This window comes from Cebidichthys violaceus, unplaced genomic scaffold (assembly GCF_023349555.1).
Source record: "Cebidichthys violaceus isolate CVI_PGR_0920_01 unplaced genomic scaffold, fCebVio1.0.p SCAF_10, whole genome shotgun sequence".
Taxonomy (NCBI): Eukaryota; Metazoa; Chordata; class Actinopteri; order Perciformes; family Stichaeidae; genus Cebidichthys; species Cebidichthys violaceus.
The window spans coordinates 4,407,097-4,433,085 of NW_027176263.1; the positions used below are offsets into that span (position 1 = coordinate 4,407,097).

The following is a 25,989-nucleotide window of genomic DNA, read 5'->3' on the forward strand; positions in this document are numbered from 1 at the left end:
CAATATCATAAGGTAATTCCATTAGAAGGTTGTTGAGCTTTTTTAAAACGGAAGGACCCTCATTGATGATAATGAAGGCTATTTCTACAAATAACTGTAATTACACGTCACTGCTTTTTGAAATGTGACAAAGCAGACAATGTTGCTTTTATTGAATTCATTATGTAGACAGGCACTTCATCCTTTCATTTATCTCCTATTCGTTATGGCCTCAGTGAATGTGTGTAAACTGACAACTGCACTTAATGTTATTCTCCATTTGTGGTTCAACCATAATGTAAGGTATGTTTTTTATTTGTCGGTACTTGTCCAATGCACATGTCTGACCTCAGTGGGAAATTTGTATCTTCGGTAGTGAGTCTTGTACTGTTGCTGAAGTAGCTTCACCACACAGAGATCAAAAGTCCCCCTTCACATCCTGTGTCATTTTTAGCTGGGAAGTATTAATCTCATACAGAGCTTCAGACACCTCTTATCTGGATGGCAGGTTGACATGTAAGGGGATATTTCGTCTTGATTCCAGCAATGAATGCAGCACACAGGCTATCACTTGGCCCACGCTGCATATGGAAGAGGAGAAATCACACCTTTTTTCTGACTTCCATTTTCATTTGTGCTCTCTCCACTCACTCTTTTCTGTCTCTTCTTTTTCTCTCTCCTGGAAATTATCACCAGCCGTGTCAGGAGCCTTGTCGGATGGAGGGGGAGAAATGTGTCACACTGCCTCTTAAGTTTCTGATTGTCTAAATGACACAGAATCTCATCATACAGCTGTCTCCCTTTCTGACACTACAATTACCCATAATTCCCTCTTTCATTCACTGTCTCAAGGTTAGTATTTTATATCTCCAATAGAGGCTGAGGACATTTACATTTGGAGGCTCGAATAAAAAAAAAGGACAGAAGAGACAAAGTTGTGTGTGTTACTGTGTATTTGAAAACTCTTCACTCATTTAAAGGGGTTTTCTATTACTTAGTTTGGTTGTTTAGCATGCATGATTTTTTACAAACTCAAATCCTTAAAAAAACAGAAGGGTGTGTGGTTGCACTCCAGCGTAACTTATAATTCATGTGAATCACCTTTTTCCCATTATCTTAATGACTTTGTTAATGACCAAGCACCTTGTTTTAACTCACGCCGTTAACAAGCTTTGGCCACCAAAAAAATATTCCTTGATACTACCCCTCAGGAAGTGGGTGTAGTCTGTCTCTCTTGACAAAGTGTGCTTAGTGAAAATGGTCCATTATTATGCCTCGTTTTACTCCATCATCTCTGATATTCTTATATGGTCTCTGGGTTAAACAGTACGTCTTCCCATCCTTTTTACCCCATCCCTCGAGTAAAGTGTTCTTCAAAGGTATATATTTCATTGCAAGCTGACAGCCTTGACACCATAATTGACCTGAGAGCTTCCATCTTACTCTTTTGAAATTCTCCGTTGTAATGTGTGTCAACTAGATAAAATGATTCCCATCTCCACCTTCCTCTGGATTTCCATTTGCAAAGACGGCTGACTGACTGACTGGCGTAGGCTCCATTATCATTCTGTGTGAATGTCTGTGATCAGGGGGAACGATGCCAATGGTTTCATTGTTTGAAACAGGTGCTCACACTTTAGTCCCATACGTTAGTCAAGCATGTGGAGCTTTTAGAAGGGTTAAATAGTTTGTGATAATGTCAGGTTTGATTCTTTGTGAATAGGCTTCACTCTGCCTGACAGACCTCCTTGTCTGTCTGTCAATGTGTCACTGTTTCATAGAGGCAAAAGTAGTTTTAGGCTTTTATTAAATTTGCTAATGACCTCCACAATGTTCATATTAGTACACTGGAAATTTCAAAGAGTGGGAATGTAATATATATTTTAATGTTTGAGTTTTGCCCATGCTGCAGTATTCTGCATGAAGAAATTATTTATTTTGTTTGTATCATGCATGAACGAGAAGAGTAGAATGCATGTTGGTCTAATAATTACATCCTAAAATAATATATGTACACAACAAGGTTTCAAGCTCATTTAACGGATTGTTCCCACATTCATCCTGATAATAGATTGCCCCCCTTCCCGTCTTTGATAATTGTTGCATCTGTTTCCTACAAGGTTTTTATTACTACAGTGTGTCTGTCACATGTGTCATTTCACTTAAATCCATCATCAAATAGAAGGACCCTGAAAACATTTCTCTTTGGTAAAAAGACAAGCACCTTTTCCCTTTTATTCCATTCTTTTTGCTTCTTTCTCACATCTGGCTATAAAAAGACTTGCTCTGTTTTTTGTATGCCATGTCATATTACTAAGTTTCACGCTTGCTCCATGAACCTGAGACATATTTTCTGCTTTCCCCCGGGCTGATTGGGAGATTGTTAGGACTGTGTCTATCCAGAGCCTGATGCCCCCAAATGTGTCAATGTGCTGCTATGCCGCTGCTAGACACATGTCTTCTGTATGGGGCATGTTTTTCAGAGCAGATTGTTATTAGATTAATTAACACTGTATTGACAAATTGTGATAGGATTGCATGATCTTTTCTCACCTTTGGAGACACTCTTTTTTGGGGGTTTTCAATCAAAGTAATAATGAAAATAGACTCTTTTGTGAAATGCAGCATTCGAAAGTGAGATAACACTTAAAGTGGTATCTCTTTTCGTGATAAGGATCTTTGAGGAACTTTTAATTAGAGCAGTGTACTTTGTGTTGAATAAATGTGACCCATGTGTTTATTTTACCTTTGTCCAAGCTTACAAAGTAGAGGGAGGCTTTATGTGCCTGAGTAAAAAGGCTTCAGGGGAAGCGGCACTAAGGTCCAGTCCCACTTACGTTCACTGGTAAGCCTGTTGGACATCTGGCTTTGTTCCTGTTATAGGCTCCTTATCAGTGGCCTGATGCGGTTGTCCCCTCGCATGTTCTTCTTGTTCCTCAGCTGGGCCAATTCGATGGCCTAAGTGCTCAAATTGAGCCATTTTGTCTCACTTTGAAACAAACTAGGAGCTATTATGCGTTTTTTGTTTTTTTTGTCATACCCCTCCTCCTTGTCTCCTCTCCACGTTGGCCTTGCTCTATGTAGTTTGTCAGTCCCCCCTGCCTTTCTCTGCTCTTAAGTTTGAAACGCTAGCCTTGTGAGGGGTCAGTGTTTCTACTCCAGCAGTGTCAACTTCAATCTGGGGCGATTTGGTGTGAAATGTGTGCCATGGTGTGGGGGCTTGGAGGTCAAAGCCCCAGTAATTGATGTTGCTTATTCATCTGCTTTTCCTTGTCTACTCTCACCACAGCACAGCAGCCTGTTTTGTTTGTCTAAATTGTTTGAAGATTTACTGTAGGTCTTAGGGCCCTGAGAAGCATCCCCCTTCTGCACTTTGTCTGTGTTCCTACCTAGCAGGGGGTTCAGCACTGGGGACACACAATGGTGTCAGCACAAAAGAGGCTTTCCCCAACACAAGGCCTTGAGGACATCTCATAGCATGATACTGAGCACAAGGAGACACACAATAGTGGAGGCACAAAAGGGGCTTCTCTTAAGACAGGACTCAGAGGACATCTAGCATGACAAGCAGGGCAACTCTCACTGTAATTAGCCATGGAGCCAGCCTGACCAATGGCCTGAGATCAATGAACTACCAATAAAACGTATTTAAAAAAACAAAAGGCAGGGAAGAAGGTTATTGGCAGAAATGTGGTGACATAATGCAGCAAACCAAACGAAAGTTAGTTGAAGGTATGGTCCTAGATTAATAAGACAGCTGTGTTTGAAAACCAATATCCTTTCTCTCCGCTGAACTCTTTGGGTCTGCTGATCTTTCTTCCACCCTGTTCCTTCTGAGGAACGCTGCCTGCTAGCTGAAGCGCAGGATGAAATGCTGGATCTGTTTAAGCACAAAGAGGAACGCAATGATGGAGCCACATTTAATCTGGCCCTTTAGCATGTCAGGCGGCTGCATGGGTGGTATGTCCTCCAGGGCCTTTGAAGAGGGCCGATTTAGAGAAGAGATTTGGATCATTACACAATAAAGAACACTTCATAAGTACTGAAGTGAGTTGGAGAAATGACGGTTAATGATGTTGACAGCAATTCACCTCTGCTGAATTACAGAAAGATTTGACTCAACTTGCCTTCTTTAATGAGCCTCACTCAGTAAAGGTAATGGGCCAGCGGTAAGACACGAAGAGAGGCGGGGAGGGGAGAAAGTGAAAGAGAGTGGGAGGGATTTAGTCTTTTTTTTTTTTTTTTACTCAGGGAGCTGCCCTGCTGTCTGTGGTTTACACTGGGCTGATAGACGATCACATTTCCTTTAAGCTGCCGTGTCAGGGAACTACAGAGACAGAAAGGCCAAGATATGTTTTCAAAGCTATGTCTATGAATCACTAGATCTTGTGTTACAGCGGTGTTTCTATCTTTATAAACTGTTAAAATAAATATACTAATTGCTCTTGCAATATGACCAGTGAATACTTTACATAAGTAACTTTTGGAAAGTGTGTCCCTTGCTTTCAAATATTCTGTAATTGCACTTTCACACTGTGCAGTTTGTCGTAATGTGCAAGGTTTTCTCCCAATAAGTGTCCATCATTTACTATGATTTTCTTCTAAGTCTGTCTTCTGGATTTTATTTGCTCTGCTTGGACCAAATAAGCCTATTTACACACTTCTGGAGCAAGAACACTGATTCCAGCCTACAGCTCGTTCACTGTTTCTAATCATGCATGTTTATATGCAAGTTTTGTGACAAAAAGCCTAACTGACAGCGTGACTGTTGATTTGCAGTTCTATTTTTTTCCACATCTGACTGTCATTTCATCAAAGTAACGTATCTGTCTCTGTCTTTGAGTGTCTCACGCTGAATGATAAATATGTACATCCAAACTGGGATTCAGTGCCAATTATGCATTGACAGAGATGTCACCCAGAATATAACATTTCAATTAAAATGATGGCATTCAATTTCAAACTGCCTTGTGGGGTGACATATTCTATTATCTCCTTCTGAGGTGTAGGACAAGGAAAAAACAACAACGATGAACGAAGGAACTATCCCAAAGGTCAAATCAATAACTTTACTGTTTCTCTGCTTTTTGTTGTTTGGCACACATATGTGTCAATCATTAAGCCTATTTATAGGCTTGTTAGAGCTAAAACATACTGGCTTTCATTGTCATCTTGGAAAATCTCAATATACTTGTTACCTTTCAAGGTTTAGAAGGCCCTGAAAACCTTCTGGCCTCTAGTGAATGGTGTTGCAAGCCGCACTGAAAACATTTAGGATAAGTCAATGTTGATATATTGTAACTACAGTTATATTGATTTCCCTATGACGATTTTACATGAGCAATGTAATGCTATCATTTGTACATGGAAGTGCAGCAAGCTGTAATTCACACGGGGGAAAAATACAAGGCTTGATATTTTAATTGGCAGGAATACTTGTCTAATTATCACTTTTCTGTTTGCTCTCCACGCTGAGATTATGTAATTATCTTTTTGAAACATTGTGGAATGATATTGCTTTTTTGTGTGTCATATTCTGAGACGCCTCTGTACCTGACACTCAGCAAGCCACTTAATAATATGCTAGAAAGGCAGCTAATTATATTATAATAATGGCTTGATGAAAGCAATAAGGCAGGCTGGTGAATGAGTGATAGCACTGTTAGACTGCTCAAGTTATATCTTCATCTTAAATTACTGTAATCGCACCAAACAGGAAGTTCTTTAATTACTAATGTGTTTATTCATTACGGCAAAAGAATTTGGAGTCTTTGCATTTGTTATCATTATGCAAATTGCAGTTCATACTAAATGATATGTTTCCCTGCAATGATATTTTCAGCAAATTGAATCCCTTATCAAGTTAATTACTCCATGTTTACAAGCCCCCCAAGCTAGGGTATCCCAATTAAAGACTACACCTGTTCTATTTGTGGGATTTGTATTTGTTACATGTGTCATTACATGTTCTCCTGCAGAGCACAGGTTTGTCAGGGGGGAAGAACCACCGGTTAGACCCCTTACTGGGCTTCCAGATTTCATCCTGTATCAACAAACGTTCTGTGCTGACTGGTGTCGTCTAGTTATGGGATCCTTTGCACAAAAGAGGCAGGAACACAGCTGACACACGCTTCCGCAGGACCAGCGGTGGGGGTAGATGGGTGATCTGACGGAGGGCGCGCCCGAGCAGCGGCAGCGTCAACAGCAGCCGCAGACTGCTTTCGAAACTTTTTAATTAGCACTAATTACCTTTGCAGGAAAATGTTGAGGCTTGAAAGGATTTGTGTCAGCAAGTGGGAGATCAAAGATTGTGGTGCTGTGCATTTTAATCTGAACACTGAGGGGTAATAGGGGGCTGTTTGTGTGTTAGAGAGAGGGAAGGAGGGAGAGAGGGTGAGAGAAGGAAACGAAGCATCCCAGGTGGTACTTGAGCAGTCTACCTCTAGTAATGCTGTCTACCAATCACACCACAGGTCCCGTCACATTATAAAATGTTCCACTAATATAAGGAAATTAACTTTTGTTTTTTTTCTATTGTTTAATCGAATCATGGCTCTCGCCCATTTTGTTCATTTACTCCTTTGTCTGTGTGCATGCGTTCCTCAGTGTCAGTATGTGCAAGCCTGTGATTTTTTTTTTGAGCCGCTTCATCAGACTGACAGGCATTTCATAGAGGTGGTTTTTAATGCATGCCTGGACATCACTCTGGCAGGGTCATCCATCAGACTTCAAGACAACATCGATCATTTGCCATGAAGAGAGCGCAGGGTAGTGATTATTTGCTATTAGGTGGATGCTCAGGCATACAAATGGCTGGCAGTTGACAGTTGAACTCACTCAAACGTAATGCGGGATGGCTCCCCCTCTCAGGGAAATGTTGACAAGCACTGAGCCTGAACACTGTAATGACAGAGCGTACAGGCAGACAGGGCACTGAGGGATTCTTCCTCACAGATCGCGGCATCTATTATTTAATGGTTCCTTTATTTTATTGCAAGAGTACATGAGTTCATTTCTAGTTACATATTCTGTAGACATATACTAGGTTTGTGCATTCTTGTATCCATGAAAAACGAATTGTGTAATGTGGAGTATACTATAGGCTGATTGACCCTGTCACTGTAATGTTATTATATACACTTAAAGATGTGTGAGCCTGGGTAGCATGCATGAGAGGTTGTGTGTACTTGTTTGTGCCGCATTGATGTCCTCACTGACTGAGAAGCCATCAGTGAATTGATTTTCAGCTCCTGCTCACTGAGAGAGGAGGGTGTTCGTCATGTTGATAGACAACTAATCTTTCAATACAAACATTCACAAGACACATGGCCATACTTTGAGCACAGTCCAGGTATTATGAGGAGGGAAGTGTTGTGTTGGCTCTGAAAGGAGCCCGGCGCTCGCGAGCAATACTGCTTGCCTCCCTTCTCTGGTGATGTATTTCACAGTGTACAATGTAGTGTTGTACATTGGAAGCAGCTGTCAGTCTGTAACAAACCCCATTTGCTGAAACTTCAAAAGAGACGTCCACCTTTTTTTGTAGTGATCTCTCCATTTCTTTCTTCACCGGGAAAGAGGAAACGCTCTCCTACCTCTCAATCGGGTCATTGTTGGAGCTTAGACTTCATCCGGGGCCAAACCGGGGTCAAGCAAGGCTTATGAGGTTGGGCCTGACAGGAATGTCTGTCAAGTCCTTATCCCTTGGCCAGGGTTGATCCAGGGTCATTAATCAGACAGGGATTGGAGATGCAAGGGGAAGCATGAGGCCAGGTGCTGACCTCAGTACAGTTGCTTTGATTTTGTCTGGCCCTGACTCTTTGTGTGTGTGTGTGTGTGTGTGTGTGTGTGTGTGCATGTGCGCGTTTGCGTGCATGCACGCACAGGACAGGATCAGTCCCTGTCTGATTCACAGTGCTCTCAGCCCCTCTGTCAGCGCTAATGACATTAAGAGAGAATATTAACCTCACACACTCAGCAGGAAATATCCACGGGGATAGTCTATAACTCAGACACTGCAGGATCCACAGTGGTATTATCATTCAAACACACCGAAGCTAGCTTTAAACGTTCAACAGACGCACCATGGTGTAGACATTTTCAACAAATTAATCTGCACTCAGATCTCACATAATAACCTCATATAGCACGAAGTAATGAGCGATGCTATTCAACTTCTTCATCAACAAAAACTTTGCTAATTGTATTTCACAGATTTCTTCTTGCTTGAATTTGTTTATGCTCTCTAAAAATATATATTTTTGTTTTGCAAATGATGTAACGCTGTGTAAAGTTCAATCTGGCATGCCACCTCCAATTGACAGCTTTGTAGCTAGTGATGCTCTACACATAGGCTATCAGGAGCAAGCACAGCGCAATATTCAGAACAGATTAAGAGTGAACCCACATAAAGAACAGATTTGCTGGCGGCTCCAAACGTACTCTAATGATTTGCATTGCCATTAATAGTAATTTGCAGCTGCCTAGGAGGAGACATGTAATCCCCTTCCCATGTGTGAATTGACATGCATTCAGGGAAGGCTATGTGTGTCCTGGACGTGTGATCTTTAAATGACTGCCACCTGAGGCCTGGCAATACAGAGAGAGAAGTGCCACACTGAGCATTGACTGTCTCCATGTGAGGGAGATAGGGGGGTGAGAAAGGGAGAGCTGTGGGGGGATAGAGACAGATAATGACTAATTCACCATCGCCATCAGAGATGCATGTACAGAGACACGTATAGGCCATAAACTGTAGCTGGAGGGAAGAGTGCTGGAACAGACCTGATCAGCGCTGTGTGGAGGTGGTAGGAGGGATGTTGGGGGCTTGAGGGGTTGCAAGGCATTCATTTGCTTTACAGATAATGCCATCTTATTTACCACGAGCTAATCCTGATAGTGTTTTGATGCTGCATTTTGGTATTTTGTAATGTCTATTTGTGTTTTTGTTTTGGGTTAGACTGATGAAATGCAGCTGTGTTGAACTAATGGATACTTGTGTATTAATAGGTTATATGTTATCCTCAATTTTTCCTTTATTGACACAAAGCTTTATAACTGTAGGCCTTCTACGCTCACGACCACTCTGTTACAAAAACATCAGTTCTATCAAGTCATTCAGTATCGTATTTAACATTGTGGCTTTTTTTTTATAGCACAAAACAATATATCTAAAGATTGGTTGAAATAAACTTATTTCCACTGCATTTGTTTATTTATTCAAATGCATTTATTTCTTAAAATAAGTATATTTCTATTGGGAACTGTTAGAGAATTACTTTAATTGCAAGACAACACAATTTGGTAACATGGCTAATTTGCTATATTACTGATCAAGATTGAGAGATACTTTGCACTGCACAGGGTGGCGAGAACTATCATAATGTTTCTTATTTCAGGCTGAATGGCTCTCCAGCCTCTGTCCTCCCTCTCTAACCAGCCCTCCTCCAGTCACCTTTCTTATTAAGTTTATTAAAGCTAGTCCACATACTGGGTTGCCCAGGCCCAGTTCCTTTCCCCATTCATTACAGTACCTTATCCTGGCAGGCAATCTGAAGTGTGCTCTGAATAGTCCATTATGCACATATGAAGGCCATCATGGCCCTTGTATTGGTCAATTCATCAAACATTTATCTGTTGCCTTCTGAACAGGACGTCATTATGCCCGTCACTCTGCAGCTCTGGCCGGCCGTTTAGAATAACAGTGCATTGCTTTTCTGCACAACTGTGACCCTTGAGAGGACATCAGGCCTTTAACTGTGGACTGCAGCTGCGAGGGCTCTCCAGCTTTTCAAAGTGTTTGGTTGTGTTTTTGATATACGTTAGACTCAGGAGCTTTTTTCAGTATTGCTGTGCTAGCTGCAGGGATGTGGCCTCTGTGTTCTCTTTCACCCTTTCGGTAATTGGGAAAACTTTGAGCTTGTTTTACATTATAGCTCTGTATTTTGTGGCTAAGAAAAACTCCACATTGGACCTATTGTCTTCAGTTTCTAAAAAAATTGAGAATCATTCAGTCAGCAGTTTCAAAAACAGCGGACATAATAAGCGAGACTGTGTAACACACACTTTTTCATCTGCTGCTTGAGGATATATGACATGACACTGGCACACACCATTGGCAGGAGTGACTGACATTTCAGCCAATAATGGTCGAGAGTTTTCTTCCCTCTGTTGTCAGCAGTGGTTCATCAATCACTGTGTCTGCATTAGTATTAGTGTATTGATCTGGCAGGGCTGCTCTCTGGGTCAGTGTCTCTCTCCAGTGTCCTTGTCTGGTGTCTCACATAGTTCCCTCCTTCCTGTGCTGAGTTTCTGCTCCAGCTAAATATTTGTATATGTGCTCTGTGTGCTCAGTAGGCAGGATCTTAGCAGATAATGGGGATTTCAACACATACATGCACTACTTATGTAAGCTCAAAAGCACACACACTGATGCACACAGGGCCGTATGATGTATGATGCTGAGCTTACACAGGCTAAGTGGTAGTCAAAGCGTAAAGACAGCCTGAAGTATTAGCTCTGACAATGAGGCTGATCATAATTATCTTAACAAGGAGAGGATTCATCGCCTCACCTCGTTAAAGCCACCGCCTGTCTCTGTCTCTCTCCCTCTTGCTAGTTAGAGGCTGAAAACGCATTAGATCACATGTTACTAAAGAAATCACAATTATCTAAATTTGCACAATTAGGTGATACAATATGATGTGAGTAAATTATTTTTCACATAGCATTTGTAAGATTTTCTCTATTGTTTTTCGTAAATTGTTTTTCATAGCTAATGACATACATGAATATAAATTACATTATCAGATGTATGAAACAAGCCAAAAATGGTAGTAGTAGTAGTATCAATGGCATAATTTACCATTGCACTGGAACTAAAGTAACTACATTACTGAATATTTTCATTATCACTATCATCACAACATATTTTGAAGAAGGTGAGTTACATCATTAGAAAAACATTTTCTGTGTGTGTTGCATGTGTGTTATGCCTGTGTTTGCCATTTACCAAACCTCTACAGCACTGCGACTCAAGTCGATTATGCTCATTAGTTTTGTTAAGAGCAAAAGCTGCCCCTTTTTTTTTTAAAGAAGTGAAGTACTTTTACTGCAGTGTTTGAACTTTGTTAGTTTTCCAAGCCACACATTAAAACAAGAAAGCTTATAAAAAGTAATGAAACCAGCAATGGAAATCTGCAGAGGGAGCACAGAAGGCTGAAAAGTATTAGAAGTTCAATCCCTGCACTGTATTTAATGCTGGATGGGAGTCAGTGGCTCTCCCCTGGCTGTGAATTTAACTGATTAAATCAGCCAGTGCACGCAGCAGTGGTGACATGAAAACAACAATTAATAAGGCTCCCTCCTGTGCCATGCGGCTCCTTTTAACCGAGCAGCTAATAACATAACCCACAGGACTGCAGCCCATCACACACACACACACACACACACACACACACACACACACACACACACACACACACACACACACACACACTTACAGGTGGCAAGAGTTAGTTAGCAACCTCTGTTCACAGAAAATGCAATAATGTTTATCCAATATGGTGTGGGCCTAACTATACATTAGCCTCACAGATTAATTGCATGTTGTACCATATTCCCTGTCAATTCAAACACAATAACTCTGCTGAGAAATGTAAATGTGTTTGTTTTATAATTGCTAGTTTAGGCCATTCAAAAAACAATTCTAATGAAAATCATGAAAAATCTACACGACAAACAACAGTAAATTGATCAAAGAGAAACAAAAAAAAGCAAAAATTCTAATGGGGTTCATGAGTTTTCCCATCTCTATAGATTTAAGTATTCTAGCTTAATGGGCATTTTTGCTTTCATAAATGAGAAGCACCAGGGGGGAAGAAAAAAAAAAAGAAACCAGAGAAGGATTTCATAAAACTGGCACATCTCTCTATTCATCCATCTTGCCAATGCATTAATCAGACCTGATAAGAGGTTGTCAGCTAGCGGCTTTGCCAGCACACTGGCTAGGTGCTGTCAGCTGTTGTTGTGGGTATCAAGTGTGTGTGTTTGCAAAAGGTTGATGGCTTTTGAAATGAGGCAGCTCACTCCGCCTCACTTGCAAGTCTACGGCGTATCGCTTATTTGTCGTTTTCCACACAAGAAGAAAGATGCAAAGATGAAAGATAATTTTGCTTTGTAGTTCAAAGTTGCTGCCAGTGTGTCCAATTCTGTGCATCTATGTGTGTGTTTTGGCCTGGAACTACGTACACTTGGAGTTCAAGCTGATTGGCCAGAAAAAGCCCCCAAGAAACCGCAAAGTTGGTCTGGCAAACTAAAAGGGTGTAATAAATGGCTACCCACTGACCAATTAATTGGACAAGTACACTGCATTGTAATCATCTTTTTATTTATGTTTCAATTCCTTCCTTGCTTTGTAGTTAAGTTTGCATAATGAATGTGACTGCATATTATGCCCTGCCCCCATGAAGCTTACTGCTTTTTGCCATAGATTTGCAGATTGTCATGATAGAGGTGTTATATTTACATAGTTCTAAGTTGGTATGTGTTATGGCAGCCATTGACACTAGGCAGATCTAGAAAGGAGCAATAGTTCACACTGCAGCTGTGAAGTCCTGACTGTACCTTGAGATTGTCATGTTGCAATGTGACACTGCTCGCTGGAATTTATATTTACGTAACTTATGTCAAGGTGATCTTTTAAAATTAGAATCTATATAATTCAGAGCATTTTGAGCTTGGAGTAAATCATTTCTATCTTGAAATGATATTTAAGAATTAAAAATACTGTGTTAAAATAAAAAAACACCTGTTGTGTTAACTGTGAGGAATAATTCCTGAGAAGTGTACAGTCAGTATGTGTCAAGTTCTGGCAGATTTAAATGTCAATGAAGTCACCCAGGACACTTTAACATGGCATGCTGACAGTGTGAAGGATTAGACAACACACACATTGCCTTTGTGCACCTTCCATGACTTGAACTTTGCAGGGCCCTAACATTACTTCTAACACCACCCTCCATCATTTTAATGCCTGTGTGAATGTGTGTGAGAGAGACAGAGAGGGAAAGAGTTGAGATGACCCTTCACCCCTCTTTGCAATTTGTCATAAAAAGAAGCGGAAAGGCAAAATTCCTCCTTAAAGAAAAACATCCTTTGATGTTAAAATCCCAACACTAACCCCCATATCGCGGTAGAGTTGCAAAAAAGTTTCCCCTTCCATTCCATCTGTGATTGCGAGTGTATTCTGGTTCCTCTGTGAAAATGATGGATGACAAGTTAAATTTGTGTCTGGGGAGTGAAGGTGAACTGTGACAGAGTGATTTGTCTTGGGAATGGAGGGTTAGGGTCAGGCGAAACTGGGCGCCTCAAGGCACAAGACATTGACAAATTCATCCTGCCCGCCGCATTTCTGAAGCCTTTTGTTTTGAATCCTGGCTACTCACAAGTGACCCCCATCCCTCATCCTGCCAGCCGCTGAAGGATGCCTCACCATGCCAGGGGAGCTCAGCACCACTAATTCTTGTCATTCACTTCCCTGACAGGCCCAGACCCATACACTCCCGGCGTATGAAAGAGGGAGGCTGAAATATATATTTCTGCACAATAACAGCTGACCAGATTTAGAGCCGTAACAGTTTTCCTGTTGCCTTATCTTTGCAGGTCACTGGCGGGTCTCAAAATGTTCACTGTGCTGGAAGAGCTGGTCGTTGACAACAATCTGCTTGGAAATGACCTCCTGTTGCCCAGGTTACCCAACCTCCACACCCTTACACTCAATAAGAACCAAATATCCTTTCACACTAATCATTCAGTCCATTTCTCATTTTGTTTTGCAGTTTACTATCCAGACATATACATACATCAGTATCAGAATCAACAATTTATTTTGTTTACATTCATATGTTGATATAACTTGCACTTGTGTCAGAGAACCAGTTGGTAATGTTGTGCTTTTGTAGGGAGCGCTGTGTGTTTCAAAAGAGAGAAGAGGAACACAGAACTAGTTTTTGAACTACAGGGACCTCTAGTGGAATCAGATTTTAGAGTCAATACAACAGATGTGTTTTATTTTTAAAGGGAAGAAATAGGGTAGGATTAAAACTAGCCAAACATCCAAAGAATGAGACATAATGTTTTGTGATGTATTTGCTGTTGGAACATATCAGTTATTTTAAATGATAAAGAATCAAATCAGGATATTTGATATTTGGATCCATTATGCATAATTACACTTCTTTAACTCACTGAAATAAAATAAATCACAAATTAATTTGTCACTAAACGCACTAGAACACTCACGTTTTGGCTCATTGATTATAGCGGCTCTGTGTGTTCTACTTTTCACCGAAAGTAAACACGTTAAAAAACCGAGCTCCGCGCAACCACCCTAAATTCTAGACATAGACACATTGCGAGGCTGTTTATGATCAGTCAGAAATGTGTGAACTTCCCGTCTAAGCTTCAGTACAGGTTTCGCAATGTGTCCTGTTTTCCTCTGGTTATGCAGATCCTGCTGGGTAACGATGTTCACTCTCTTGCACATTCACAGACACACACGCATTTCCAGAGTCAACATTAAAACTGGGGCTCCTTGAAGTGTGCGTCTGGGACTGTGTGCTGAGTTTGGTTGTGAAGTGGTCGGCACATGCTAATAGGCCAATTATGTACATCCTGTCGTGGCACAGTGCCATTTTAAAGCTCGAGCACTGCATTAGTGCAGTTGTATTTTGACACTTTGGGGCTCAATTTTCCAAGTGAATGTATTAGTGATGAATGTGCCTGCTTAGGGGCTGTTTGTTTTTTCCACGTTTCGCAAAAGTTTTCCACAGCACGGCTCTGGGAAGCACGGACTGTTTGAACCACAGGGCATCCATCATTTTGTCACTGTTCTGCACCCGGCCACCTAGGAAATGAAAGAGATCGAGAGAAAGGGAGAGAGAGCAGCAGCCAAATTGTGTCACTACTATATGCCAAAGCCTGCACCTTAAATTGCCCCTCTGTCTGCCCAGTCTCACAAAGCCAGTGACTAACCCCTTTGAGCACTTCGGTAAATTTGACAGTGACGTGTTTTAGTGCAGACAGGCACGGAAGGGGCTGTGCGGGTAGTAAATGCTAATGTAATTAACAGCGTTAGGTCCTTGACATCCGCCCTTTGACACCTGACTGATATCGAGGCCCTGCTGGAACACTTGGCTGATGTGACCCCGTCACTGGTGTACCTAAGCCTGCTGGGAAATGAGGCCTGCCCCAACCAGCTGGTCAACCCGGATAACGATGAGGACGACTACCAGAGATACAGGTCAGTTACTACAAGGACTGTGGTGATGTTATACATAAATAAGGAACAGATATCACTCTGACTCGTTTAGATAGATGGATAGATAATGTTCAGTGTGGGTGTGTTTATATTTTAGACAGTTTTGATACTAAGCTATTCAGAGTCATAGCTTTTTGTAAGTAATGGATTTGGAGATGTTCCTTTTTTTTAAAAACATCCAGCCCCCTACATTTCACTTGCAGACTGTGGATTCAACCACATCACTCTAAAAGCTTTGTCAACTGGCCCCTCTACACTCCAGTTTGCAAAATGGATTTCATGTGTGACTAGTCACCACCACAAATGAGTGTTTACTACCCTACCTTACCAGAGCAGATGATGCATTAAACATCAAGCTAGGCCTCAAGCCATGCAATATGACCACCATTTGTCAGGGTCCTTTACATGAAATGCGATAAAAGGCGAAAAGCATACTCTCTTTTGTCTGTTTTAGCCCTAAGTGCTTGTTTCTGACTCTGCGTTGCCTATTAATCATTTACCACCCATGCCTTTCTTGAATAATCTTTCTTCTCTCTTTTTGTCCCCCCCCCCCCTCTCTCTCACTTTGCCTCCCCTTCTCCCCCTTTCCTCTGTGCTCGCATGCTTATCTTGCTGGTGAGGAAAGCTGTTCTGTTTTGACTGACAATGTCTAGGGTCCTGTAATGTAATATTCATAATGTGTCACATAGTAAAACATCAATTTGAGCGTGATGCAGATTTCATGTCTGACAAGGTTAGGCTATATGCAGGTCGTGACAGCACTGGCCTTGGGCAATAAATACCCAGCCCAATGCCTCGGGAGCTCTTGGTCTCTCAAGTGAACTACCGTAGTGCGTTGCATCGGTGCCCCAATTAGTGCAACGACATAGAAATATAGCATTCATTCACACAGCATTGTGTCGTCTGCGTGGAGGTTAAATGTTGTCCTGTTCTTAGCCGACCATGCGTGCGCAATGTGGCCATTTGTAGTTCTACGATAATACAAGAGTTCAAGGCTGTAATATATGTTCACAATGGTTACTGATTATGCGGAGTTGTGCTTGTGGGACACCATCTCCTCAGAAAACTGAAACGTAACTCAACCTCTGTTTTTTTTTCTCTCTTTGTTTCTGTGATGTATAAAGATTAACATATCTTTATGTGATACTTTGACCTCTTATCTTGAGGAAAGTTATCAGTTTGTCCGATCTCGTTTTGTTTCCGATCAAAGAGCTTGTGCCTGAGGTGCCTCAACCACCAACTGTAATGTTCACCCAACCTTTTTTTTAATGGCCACAGTGTCTATAGATATGATTTAGTTTGTTTGTTTTGTTGTATAAGTTAGTGATTGTTTTGAAAACAGAATTTTATGGGCCCCAGAGTTTCCTAATGTCCTCAAGTAATTCCGTTCAACTATTGGTTTGACCTTTACCAGAGTAACCGCCTTTTATTTAGTGCATAACATGTGAGCTAAACAAAAATAATTTAAAATGTGTCTGTTTTTGTAGTTTGAATTTAGAGGCAAAATACAGTAAAATTCAACAAATATAGAGGACAAAGTTTCAAGCAAATAATTAGTGTTAAATGTATTTCTGTGAGTTTATCCCGTCGTTATTGTTTAACATCAGTTAATTCATTTTATCCAACTATTTAACTACTATATAAAACTCAAATAAATACATTAAATTATTGCTAAAATAAATTAACAAAAAATCAAATAAATGATTACATACATCATACAGAATATGTATTGTCTTAGAAACTTGTCTTTATTTTCCATAGTTTCCTACCAAATTACAGAGTTCTTTAAAAAAGGGACATTTAAGGAAAGTATAATAGTAGCAAAATCTAGTTTGCTCTACAACATCCACTTCCAAGGGCAACAAAAATCCTATTGTTGTTATGACATGTTTGGTATTGCTAAATAAAGTGTGTGAGTCTGAGTTTTTTTTCTTCTCCCAGTCCTCTCTCCTCCCCCTTACCCCCCTGTGCTCTCGTATCCTCCCTCTACGGTTGGTTTGAATCATTAATATCCCTACTGGCTGACAGAGCCTTGTCATCTGCTCTGACCCTGTGATGGTAGGTTACCTATAGAGAATAACCTCCCTGCATGTCTCCCAAGGGCATCTTCACATTTCATCATGGAAATGCCCTGAACAAAGTCCTTTTACAGGGAGGGAGACACAGGATGGGATTGGGGCCTCTTGTACTTAAGTGCTGGTGCTCTCATTGGAAAAAGATCTCTTAATAATGTTCCTATAAAAAGTAATTTAGGGCCATATGACATATTTAGTGTTTTAATCAGTTGTTTTATTTTTGTGGATAAGCACTCTTTCTGTTTTATGTATCTTTCAAACTATATCAGATGTTTTCTGTTCCGTGTCAGTCCAAACGTGATCCCTGCATCCCCTCCTTATAATCCTCAGGTGATGAAAACTTGACACAAGCTTTGCCATCTCCCCTCATCGCCATTGCCATCATCAATTTGTCACGGTTCTTTGCGCACAGGTCTTGTCTGTGCCCATATCCCTCGTCCTTTCTCACCCTCCACTTAGGTGCTGCATGCATGTCCTTTTTGGCTACCAGCTCAGCCCTGACATACTCGTTCCTCTATCCTTGCCTGCCTGTGAAAGGATCTGTTGTCATCTATGTATTCCAACCATTATCTTTTGACGTTTCTCTCCCTACCAATGAAAGACAAGAGTGTGTCTGAAAGCTTAGAGCGATATCTGTGATGCTGCCAGAATGACAGCTCTGGCAGACGGGTTGTATCTCCTTTTGTGCTATTTATATGTCGTACTTATTCTTATCAGCTTTGAAGGTTATAACATGCAAGAAAATATCACCATTAAATCTGCACCAACATTAAATCTCAGTAAACATGGCTTCTTTTCAAGTTTTGTTGATGCATGAATTTACATATTAGAACGTGTGTCAGTTTGATTAGTGTATCACTTCCCTTGATTCTATGTTTGTCTCTTTGTTAAGAACAGGCCTACAAGGAGACCTTTTCAAAGCAGCAGTACGGTACAGTTTAAAGTTGAATTGTTGTTTGCCCACAGGTACTTTGTTCTGCACAAGTTGCCCCAGCTGAAGTTTCTGGACACCAGGAAAGTAACCCAAAAAGAAATGATGGAGGCGCAGGCAAGAGGAGCCTTCATGAAAGTGGTCAAACCCAAGTCGGAAGCTGTAAGTTAAGCCCCATTTATTTAATTTTTCTGTGTACACTGTTTTAAATAGTATTCCCTCTGAAGTCTTGGATTTGTCACATTCATCCCTTTCTTCCCTTTTTCTATTCTTTCCTTTATCCTTCCTTTCCTCCTGTGCATGCTCCTCCTCCTGTCTCCCTTAACAAAGGTCCTAGTACTGCGGCCCTTTTGTAAAGAGTCTCTCTTTACTATCGCTTAAAGTGTGTGTGTGTGTGTGTGTGTGTGTGTGTGTGTGTGTGTGTGTGTGTGAGTGTGTGTGTGTGAATGTGTGACCACAGCCTGACCTGATTTCGTATGCATGAGCCCAGATCAAAGACGACGGGCGGCTGTCCGGTCGCGGTTGTGTTGCCAAGTGTGACATGGCTGGCGATTGGAGTGACAGCTCACGTACATGGCGCTCACAATCGCTTAATTATACCGTGCCCGTGCACTTATTCCTCCCTCTCTTGTTTTGGGCCACACAGACTAATTAGAGTTCGGGCGGTTCATAGATATAACCAATTCACCCCTTCCCGACCCTTTTTTCCCCCGTCTTCCACTCCTTTGATAATGCAATATAAATGAACAGCTTTCGCCTAGATTTGATTTCATGTAATTGTAAGGTCATGAAATATTTACTATTTGGATCAGCTAAGCTTTGTCGTTTCAAGGTCTCTGGGGCTCTGACAGTGAGCCTGGGAGGTTAAAATGGATCCAGAATAGCAAGAGCGAAGGCATCCAATGACAAATCAGAAGCATGTGAGGTGATGTCGGGTTTAAAAGCGCAGGAGAAAAGCAAAATATTTATTGTTTCAGATAAGATAGTGTTCTGTTTTAGTGTCAGTTCATGCTATGCTTTGTTCTTGATTCTTCATGCAAGTGGCAAGCAGGAAAGCAAAACACTGAAATAATTTAACCTCAGTCTGGCATGTTTGGTAGATGGAGAAAAGTGGAATGAAAACAATGTTCATCCACTTTATATAAAACGAAACTAAGGACCTTGACAATGCTTTTTGGCAGGGTAAAGTCACTTTATAAGATTTTATTTACATAGCTTGTCAGGGGAAAAGAAATGTTTGCCTTTGTCGCCACAGCCTTAGATGAAAGGGAAGATAATCACTGATTCTAGCTGACATGATGTGTGTGTTTTTCTGTCTTTGTGTCTTTGAACCTGCTGTATATGATTATTTATTCCCAATGCAAAGTAAAAGGTTAGAGCTTTGATGAAAACGCGTCTACCTCCCATTGCACACTGTATTTTGTGTGCTTGAACATGCTTTTGCTGTCTTACCCGCAGTTACTTATTAGCAGACTGAGTCTACACAATGAAGAGAATTTTTGCCGGGACTTATCCCGTGTCGGGGCCCTGGGATGTCACGGTGGCATTTCCATAACATTTGTTTTGATTTAGATGAGACGTGATGCGTCGACTATCACAGACTTGATGAGCCATGAGTACCTCCCGGCTCTAATTGTCCACATCATCAGAGTGATTGTAAGCTGACCAATAGTGCGGGCCACCAATTAATGCGACGTCTGCAACAGAACAGGAAAGCGAGGAGAGATGATGGCATAATTAGATATTTGTGTTTGCGTTTATGTCTGGTACAGCAGGGTGTTGCTCATAACAGTGGCTCATGGTACAGTGTCTGCCATTTGCTTCATTACAAAGGATGGTAATTAGCTGTCTCGCTGTCGCCTGCACTACCATTTGAGTCTCAATTAGTGTAAGTATTGGAGGGAAAAAATACAGGAAAACAGACGTGATTTAAATGTTTTATTGATAAAAAGTTTTTTGCTCTGCGTACAGTTCATTTTTCTTAAAGACAAATCTCCTTCCTGCTGTTTACAGTATATAAAATGAAACCATAGAAACAGCAGCAACGGCAGCAGGGTTACGGTGATCCTTGCCCATTCATGACAGCATAAATCTGAAGAAAGAGCCCGTGCTCTATCAGATCATTCCCATTGCATGATGTGCGTGTTGGAATAGTTAATGGTCTTGCTATGAAATCGACAGTGCTGAACTTTGGAGACCTCTCTTGAGTCGTATCGGAGTGGATTGTGACCACAGTTTTTACTCCTTTTCAATCATGCCATTATGGCATGGCACTGGGCGCCGCCACATGGTTTTGATAAAGCAGTTATGGTCCATAACACAATCTGAACGCCACAATTTTTTAGAAATTCCCAATGTTTTCCATGTTGCCTGCATCACAAGCAGACAGTCAATGGCCCACTGTTTGCAGGAAAAGGCACATACACACAAAAACCTGCGAGGAGATTTGTGAGTACAGAATTAACAAAAAGTTGTAGAAGAATTGATATATGTATACATGTATAACATCTTGATGCCACAGAGTCAAACCATCAGTGCAAAGATAAACATTGTGACAAAGAGGAAAACAAAGAAACATGCTCAAATTGAATAGCAATGCTCACACACTGAGGTTTAATTGTTATTGTATGCCTTCATGCACGACTGGACATGACACCATAAGTGGGTGACAATGAGCTGTCTCTGACTCGTCAGTATGTTTTGGTGTTTGCGTCAAACTCAGAAGGGGGGTCATTTTCTTTTTTGGGTTGTGGTTGTATTTTGACAGAAATGGAGGCAATGAACTGAAATGACATCTACAAGAGAGAGAGAGAGAGAGAGAGAGAGAAAGAGAGAGAGAGAGAGAGAGAGAGAGAGAGAGAAATATATAAATACCTGAAGTAAACAAAAAAACAACGTGGGGACAATTGAAGTGTTTTCCCAAAACCACAACAAGCAGAGTCAGAGTGGAAAAGCCTAGAGCTGTATTTTGGGAAATTGGGCGTGTTGGAATCCTATAATGTGATAATTCTCTTTGAGGATTTAGAGGTCATGGAATGAAATGGCGTTAAACCACGTAGAGCCATTTGGACTGTGTTGGGCTGCTTTCGGAAAATACATGTGGTACTTTCTGGCCCGGTTCCTCCGCCTCCCTCCGCTCTTCCACGGAGCCCACATTATGCTGCCGAACCCTTGGGTTAAACTGGCCATGTCTATCAAAACACTATGACAGCACATTCTGTTTTCAGATCCCAAGCACTGCTAAAAAAAAAGTGCGTAGCAAATCTAACTAGTAGAATAACATTTACTTCTTGCCACATGTTTAAGAGTGTTTCACAGTGAATGAAGTAAATCCATGGTGCCCCTTACGAAGCACAGCTTGTAGCTACGTCAGCGGGTATAAATGTTCCTCAGATGTCACTTAGATTTTGCCTGAACGAAGTATTTGACTTGATTTTCTAGCATGAACACAAGTTTTTCCCCCCACATCCTTCTGCGTATAATGTAAAGCAGACTGCATTGCAGGGTGGCTTGAGCCAGCTCCCGGGTCCCATGAGTCTCTGCACACAGGGTAACGGTTCTTCAAGGGAATTGACAGTGACAGAGCCAGGAAAGTCCTCAAGTGGATCTTTTCAGTTCTGTTTTTTCTCCCCCAGACACTAACCTGTTTTACTCTGCACAAGACAGCAGTTCATTTTAAGTTTGCACCGAAGGGAACAGTCCAAATCTAAGATAGACTGCGTGGTTTTAGACTCATGATTGTGCATTATGTGATGCATGATTGTGGCTTTTTTGCAAAGCAACTTTGGAAAAAGAGGAGGCATTTTGCTATAGGCTGGTTGTTTTGCTTCCTTTTCAAGTCTCAAATGTACCCTGTAAAGTATGTTGCCACGTTCATCTCTGCTTGAGAGTTATGAGTTCCCCGAAGCTCTCAAACATAACAAACAGCATGCAATATAGCGCTTTGTGAATGTGCCTTCAGTGGGTTTGCTGAATCATTTTACTGAACAAATGTGTCCTCCGAGAAAACTCAAAGAATATGGTTCTCAACAGGGGAAGGCAATATAACCCAACAGATTGCTGTGGAAGCAGGTTTATTACCACTTTTCGCTCTCTGCTAGATTCTGTATTTGCACCAGCTATTATACATACAAAACTCTTATTTGTCACCATTCTTTCATGACACATTCCTGAATCAATATGTACTGTATACAGCAGTTCGAGTAAGGACAACACTGTGGCTACAGTAGGCGTTGTGGGGAAACTGTAACCATACTGAGTGCCTGTCTGCTTTATGTTCAGACAAATAAACCCACTACATATTGTGATCTGCTTGCTTTCAAATGATGTTCTTTTTCCCATCTTACATAATGTCTTGTTATCTGTGATTGCATCACTTGAGACACTGTGGCTCTGTTCTCCGTCTTTTAATGACAACATATCCAAAGTGTTAAAACAGCTGTTTATAACTGTTTGGACGTGTTTAGTTTGTATGATAGAGAAAAAACACTGTGTGTTTGTGTCAGATTATTCCGAGGAGCCAAGCGTTCATTCTCGCAGGTATCTGTGTTTGCCTGTCAGTATCTGTGAGTGCTTTATGCTTCCATGTGTGTGTTTCTCTGTGACTGGTTTTTGACTGCTGAAGTATACGCTTGTCCAGTGTCCAGACCAGTGCAACAAGCCTGGTTCTGAGCATTCTGGCAGCTTAAACCGAGAGGTCACGCAGGGGTTATAAGCCGGGAAAACAACAGCAATTAGAGGGAGTGACTCAAACCGTCCACATAAATCATCCAGGCCCTGCATATCATAAACACACTGTAAAACTTTAAAGCACAATTAATTGTAAGTAATAGCGCCAAGATTGATTTATTGCCTCTTTCAAAGCCTGGAGACACGGGGTGCATGACCTGAGTGTCACGTCACTCTTGCAGGCAAAAATGATAGATGTATTACTCATTTTTGGCAAAACAAAGAGCATAAAAACAAACATGTGTTTTTGAAAGGACTTTTATGAGACACTGAAGTGGCTGCGTTGCATTAACTGATTTTCCTTCCTTTCCTTCTGCTGGCATCCAGTACAGAGAAGGAACGCCTCTGTGGTGAAGCATTTGTTGTCTCGACGTCTCTTGTGTTTAGCTGTGGAGTTTGAGGCCTGTCAGAAAACAGGCCAAGGCTGGCCAACAATAATGAGATGTCTCTCTCTTCCATTTTGATATAAAGTTTTCATAAACTTTGACAAATCATGCGATCGTTCATGTAACTTTTCTCTTTTTTTATCTGTATAATGTAAGTCTTTGTTAAGTTTTTATTAGTGTAATAATGTTGAGTGCCTGGGATTGGCAAGCTGCAAAGCTTTTGCTTTTTACACATACTGTTCCAACTGGATTAATTTACAAGCCTTTGGGAAGGGCCGAGTTTTTATAGTGATTTTGCTGTTTTCAAAGTTCCTTTAAGTTACACAAAACTACAGGGAAATAACACACTTTCACCTTCCAGTATCATTGAACACATCATTTTTTTAGACATACGTCAAGCAAATTCCCAACTATTCTGTTCCTCTATAAAACTGAGCCTTCTTTCATTGCATGCCAAGGGGTTGCACAACTCCACAACCCCTGTACATGCAACAATAGCATAGCCACTAAGGCATCTCTTCAATTACACTTCTTATCAAATGATGCTTTTAGCTATTACATAGTGCAGCGTCCCAGTGCGTTGGCCTATCAGTCCAATCAGAGCTAATCCTCTCTGTTGGTCTCTTTGGTGACAGGAAGATGCTGCTAGCCTAATGAGAGACAGCTGGCTTAGTGTTTTCTGTGCTCTAAAAAAAAACATCCATCTTTCTTTCTCACCCCCTACCCCAACGGGTGTTTCCACAGAACTGTGCCAAACTTTAAATCTCTCAAAGAGATCAGTTATTTCTTTGCCTGTCTCTTTTAGATGATGTTGACAGTGCACATTAATCACTATTTCAGCACTCGCATTTATAGTTAGCTTTGAAGTTGATTGTCATGTGCACCCTCTCGAGACAGCTTTGCTTTAATTCACGTTCAGATTTTTATCAGATAATTCAAGTAAAGTTGTTGTTGTTTATGACATGCAGATGTTGATATGCTATTGAGAAAGTTAATGAATGTTAGAGATTAAAATATGTGTGCCAGATGAGGGTACGGACTATACAAAAGTGTCACTTTTGTTTGTGATTCACCATAGGGTCCAAAGTGAAGGTTTTACTTAATTAGTGTCTTATATATTTACACACATTGTGGAATTGGACTTTTCCTTTAACCTAGTATACCAGTTGTGTCTTCTCCTCAGTACAATGTTCATAGAGAGTCTTCTTTCAGCAGTGACTTTCATGAAATGCATCAGAGGACGGCAGAGCTGAAAGTCCCTCCGCTGAAGTTTGTGCTTACACAGACCTTCTTTGTGGTTTTTAGAGCTTGTCAGACATGTCAGGCGCAGGCTAGAAAAAGTATATTGTTTCCAGCCACTTGGATTCCTTTCCCCCTGACATCTGCCACTCTGCTGAGATGATAAATTCTTGCCTCATTAAGCGTGGGTGTGGGATTACAGGCTGACAACACATTAATCACTGGGCTGGGTGGCAGCAGCCCCGCACCAGCTACAGGCATTGTTAACCAAACTTTTCTAATGTGTCACTCTCCTCCTTGACAGCCCATAATCAATCATCCTGATTGGCAGGCCTGATAGATTACACTATTTATACTTTGTGTAATGAAAGCTAGCGTTTCCACCTACTGTCATTGTGGGGACGATGATAGGCCACACCGTCCAGCTGAATGGGAACACATAGAAAAAGAGACGGAGAGAAAAGAAAGGGTAGGCAGACCTTGGAACTGCATTGTGAACTTTAAAACAGACACAGTTGAGCTCCGTGGGGAGGAGGGGGGGATTAGGAGTATTCTGCGAGTATAGCTTGAAGGCAGTCTTCACACCATCGCTGGGTCATTGTTATCTATGTCGCTATCAGTGGCAGGCCATGCTCTCACAGGTAAAACTAGGCTTTGTCTGCGGTGGGATTCAGTTTCCCTGTGACCCTGTTGGTGAGGTGAGGTTTTGTTGTGAAAGCCTTTTTTCTGACAAAGTGAATGATTTACACATGTATAACAACCAAATGACAGGGCACCATATATTGTGTATGTGTGTGTACTTGTCAATGTGCAAAGGCCTGCAGGATGATGGATAATGGATTTACCTGTTTCCTTACTAAGGGCTTCAGAACTATGTTACATCGCTTAACAACCCCCCTATAAGTATTTTTTTTTGCATGGGAACTTGTGGATGAAATGACACACTGCTGGTAGCCTTCAAACATAATAAGGTTATGTTTCTTTTTTGTTCATTTTCAGCAGTACGTCTTTGTCTGGAATTAGAGATGTCCTCGGCACACCGACAGAGGATATTGAATATGAGCTCTTAGTTGAGAGGCTGCCAAGCATTTGCAGAAAAGAAAGGAGGGGGAAAAAAACATTCCATCATGTTTTTGACAGGCTGTAAATCTGAGACTTTTCTTATGAGACAGCGTGCTGTCAGGAAATTAGTTAACTAGACCATGTTATATAGAGCCAGGTAATTTACCCTCAGAGATGCAATCGCAAATAACTAGCAGGAGGCCGCATCCCTGACCTGACATTGCTTTGTGTATAATGCAAAATCTAGCGACATGCTCAATGGGCTCTGTCAGC

General features: G+C 41.2%; 1 protein-coding gene across 1 annotated transcript in view; it reads left to right on the forward strand.

Annotated features, from left to right (window-relative positions):
• Positions 1-25,989, forward strand: part of lrmda (leucine rich melanocyte differentiation associated) — a 191,006-nt gene that overhangs the window by 114,235 nt on the left and 50,782 nt on the right. The window contains exons 3-5 of the mRNA XM_068721388.1: positions 13,639-13,765; positions 15,138-15,277; positions 18,337-18,463. Coding sequence (XP_068577489.1) covers positions 13,639-13,765; positions 15,138-15,277; positions 18,337-18,463 — 394 coding nt within the window. The remainder of the gene's footprint in view (positions 1-13,638; positions 13,766-15,137; positions 15,278-18,336; positions 18,464-25,989) is intronic.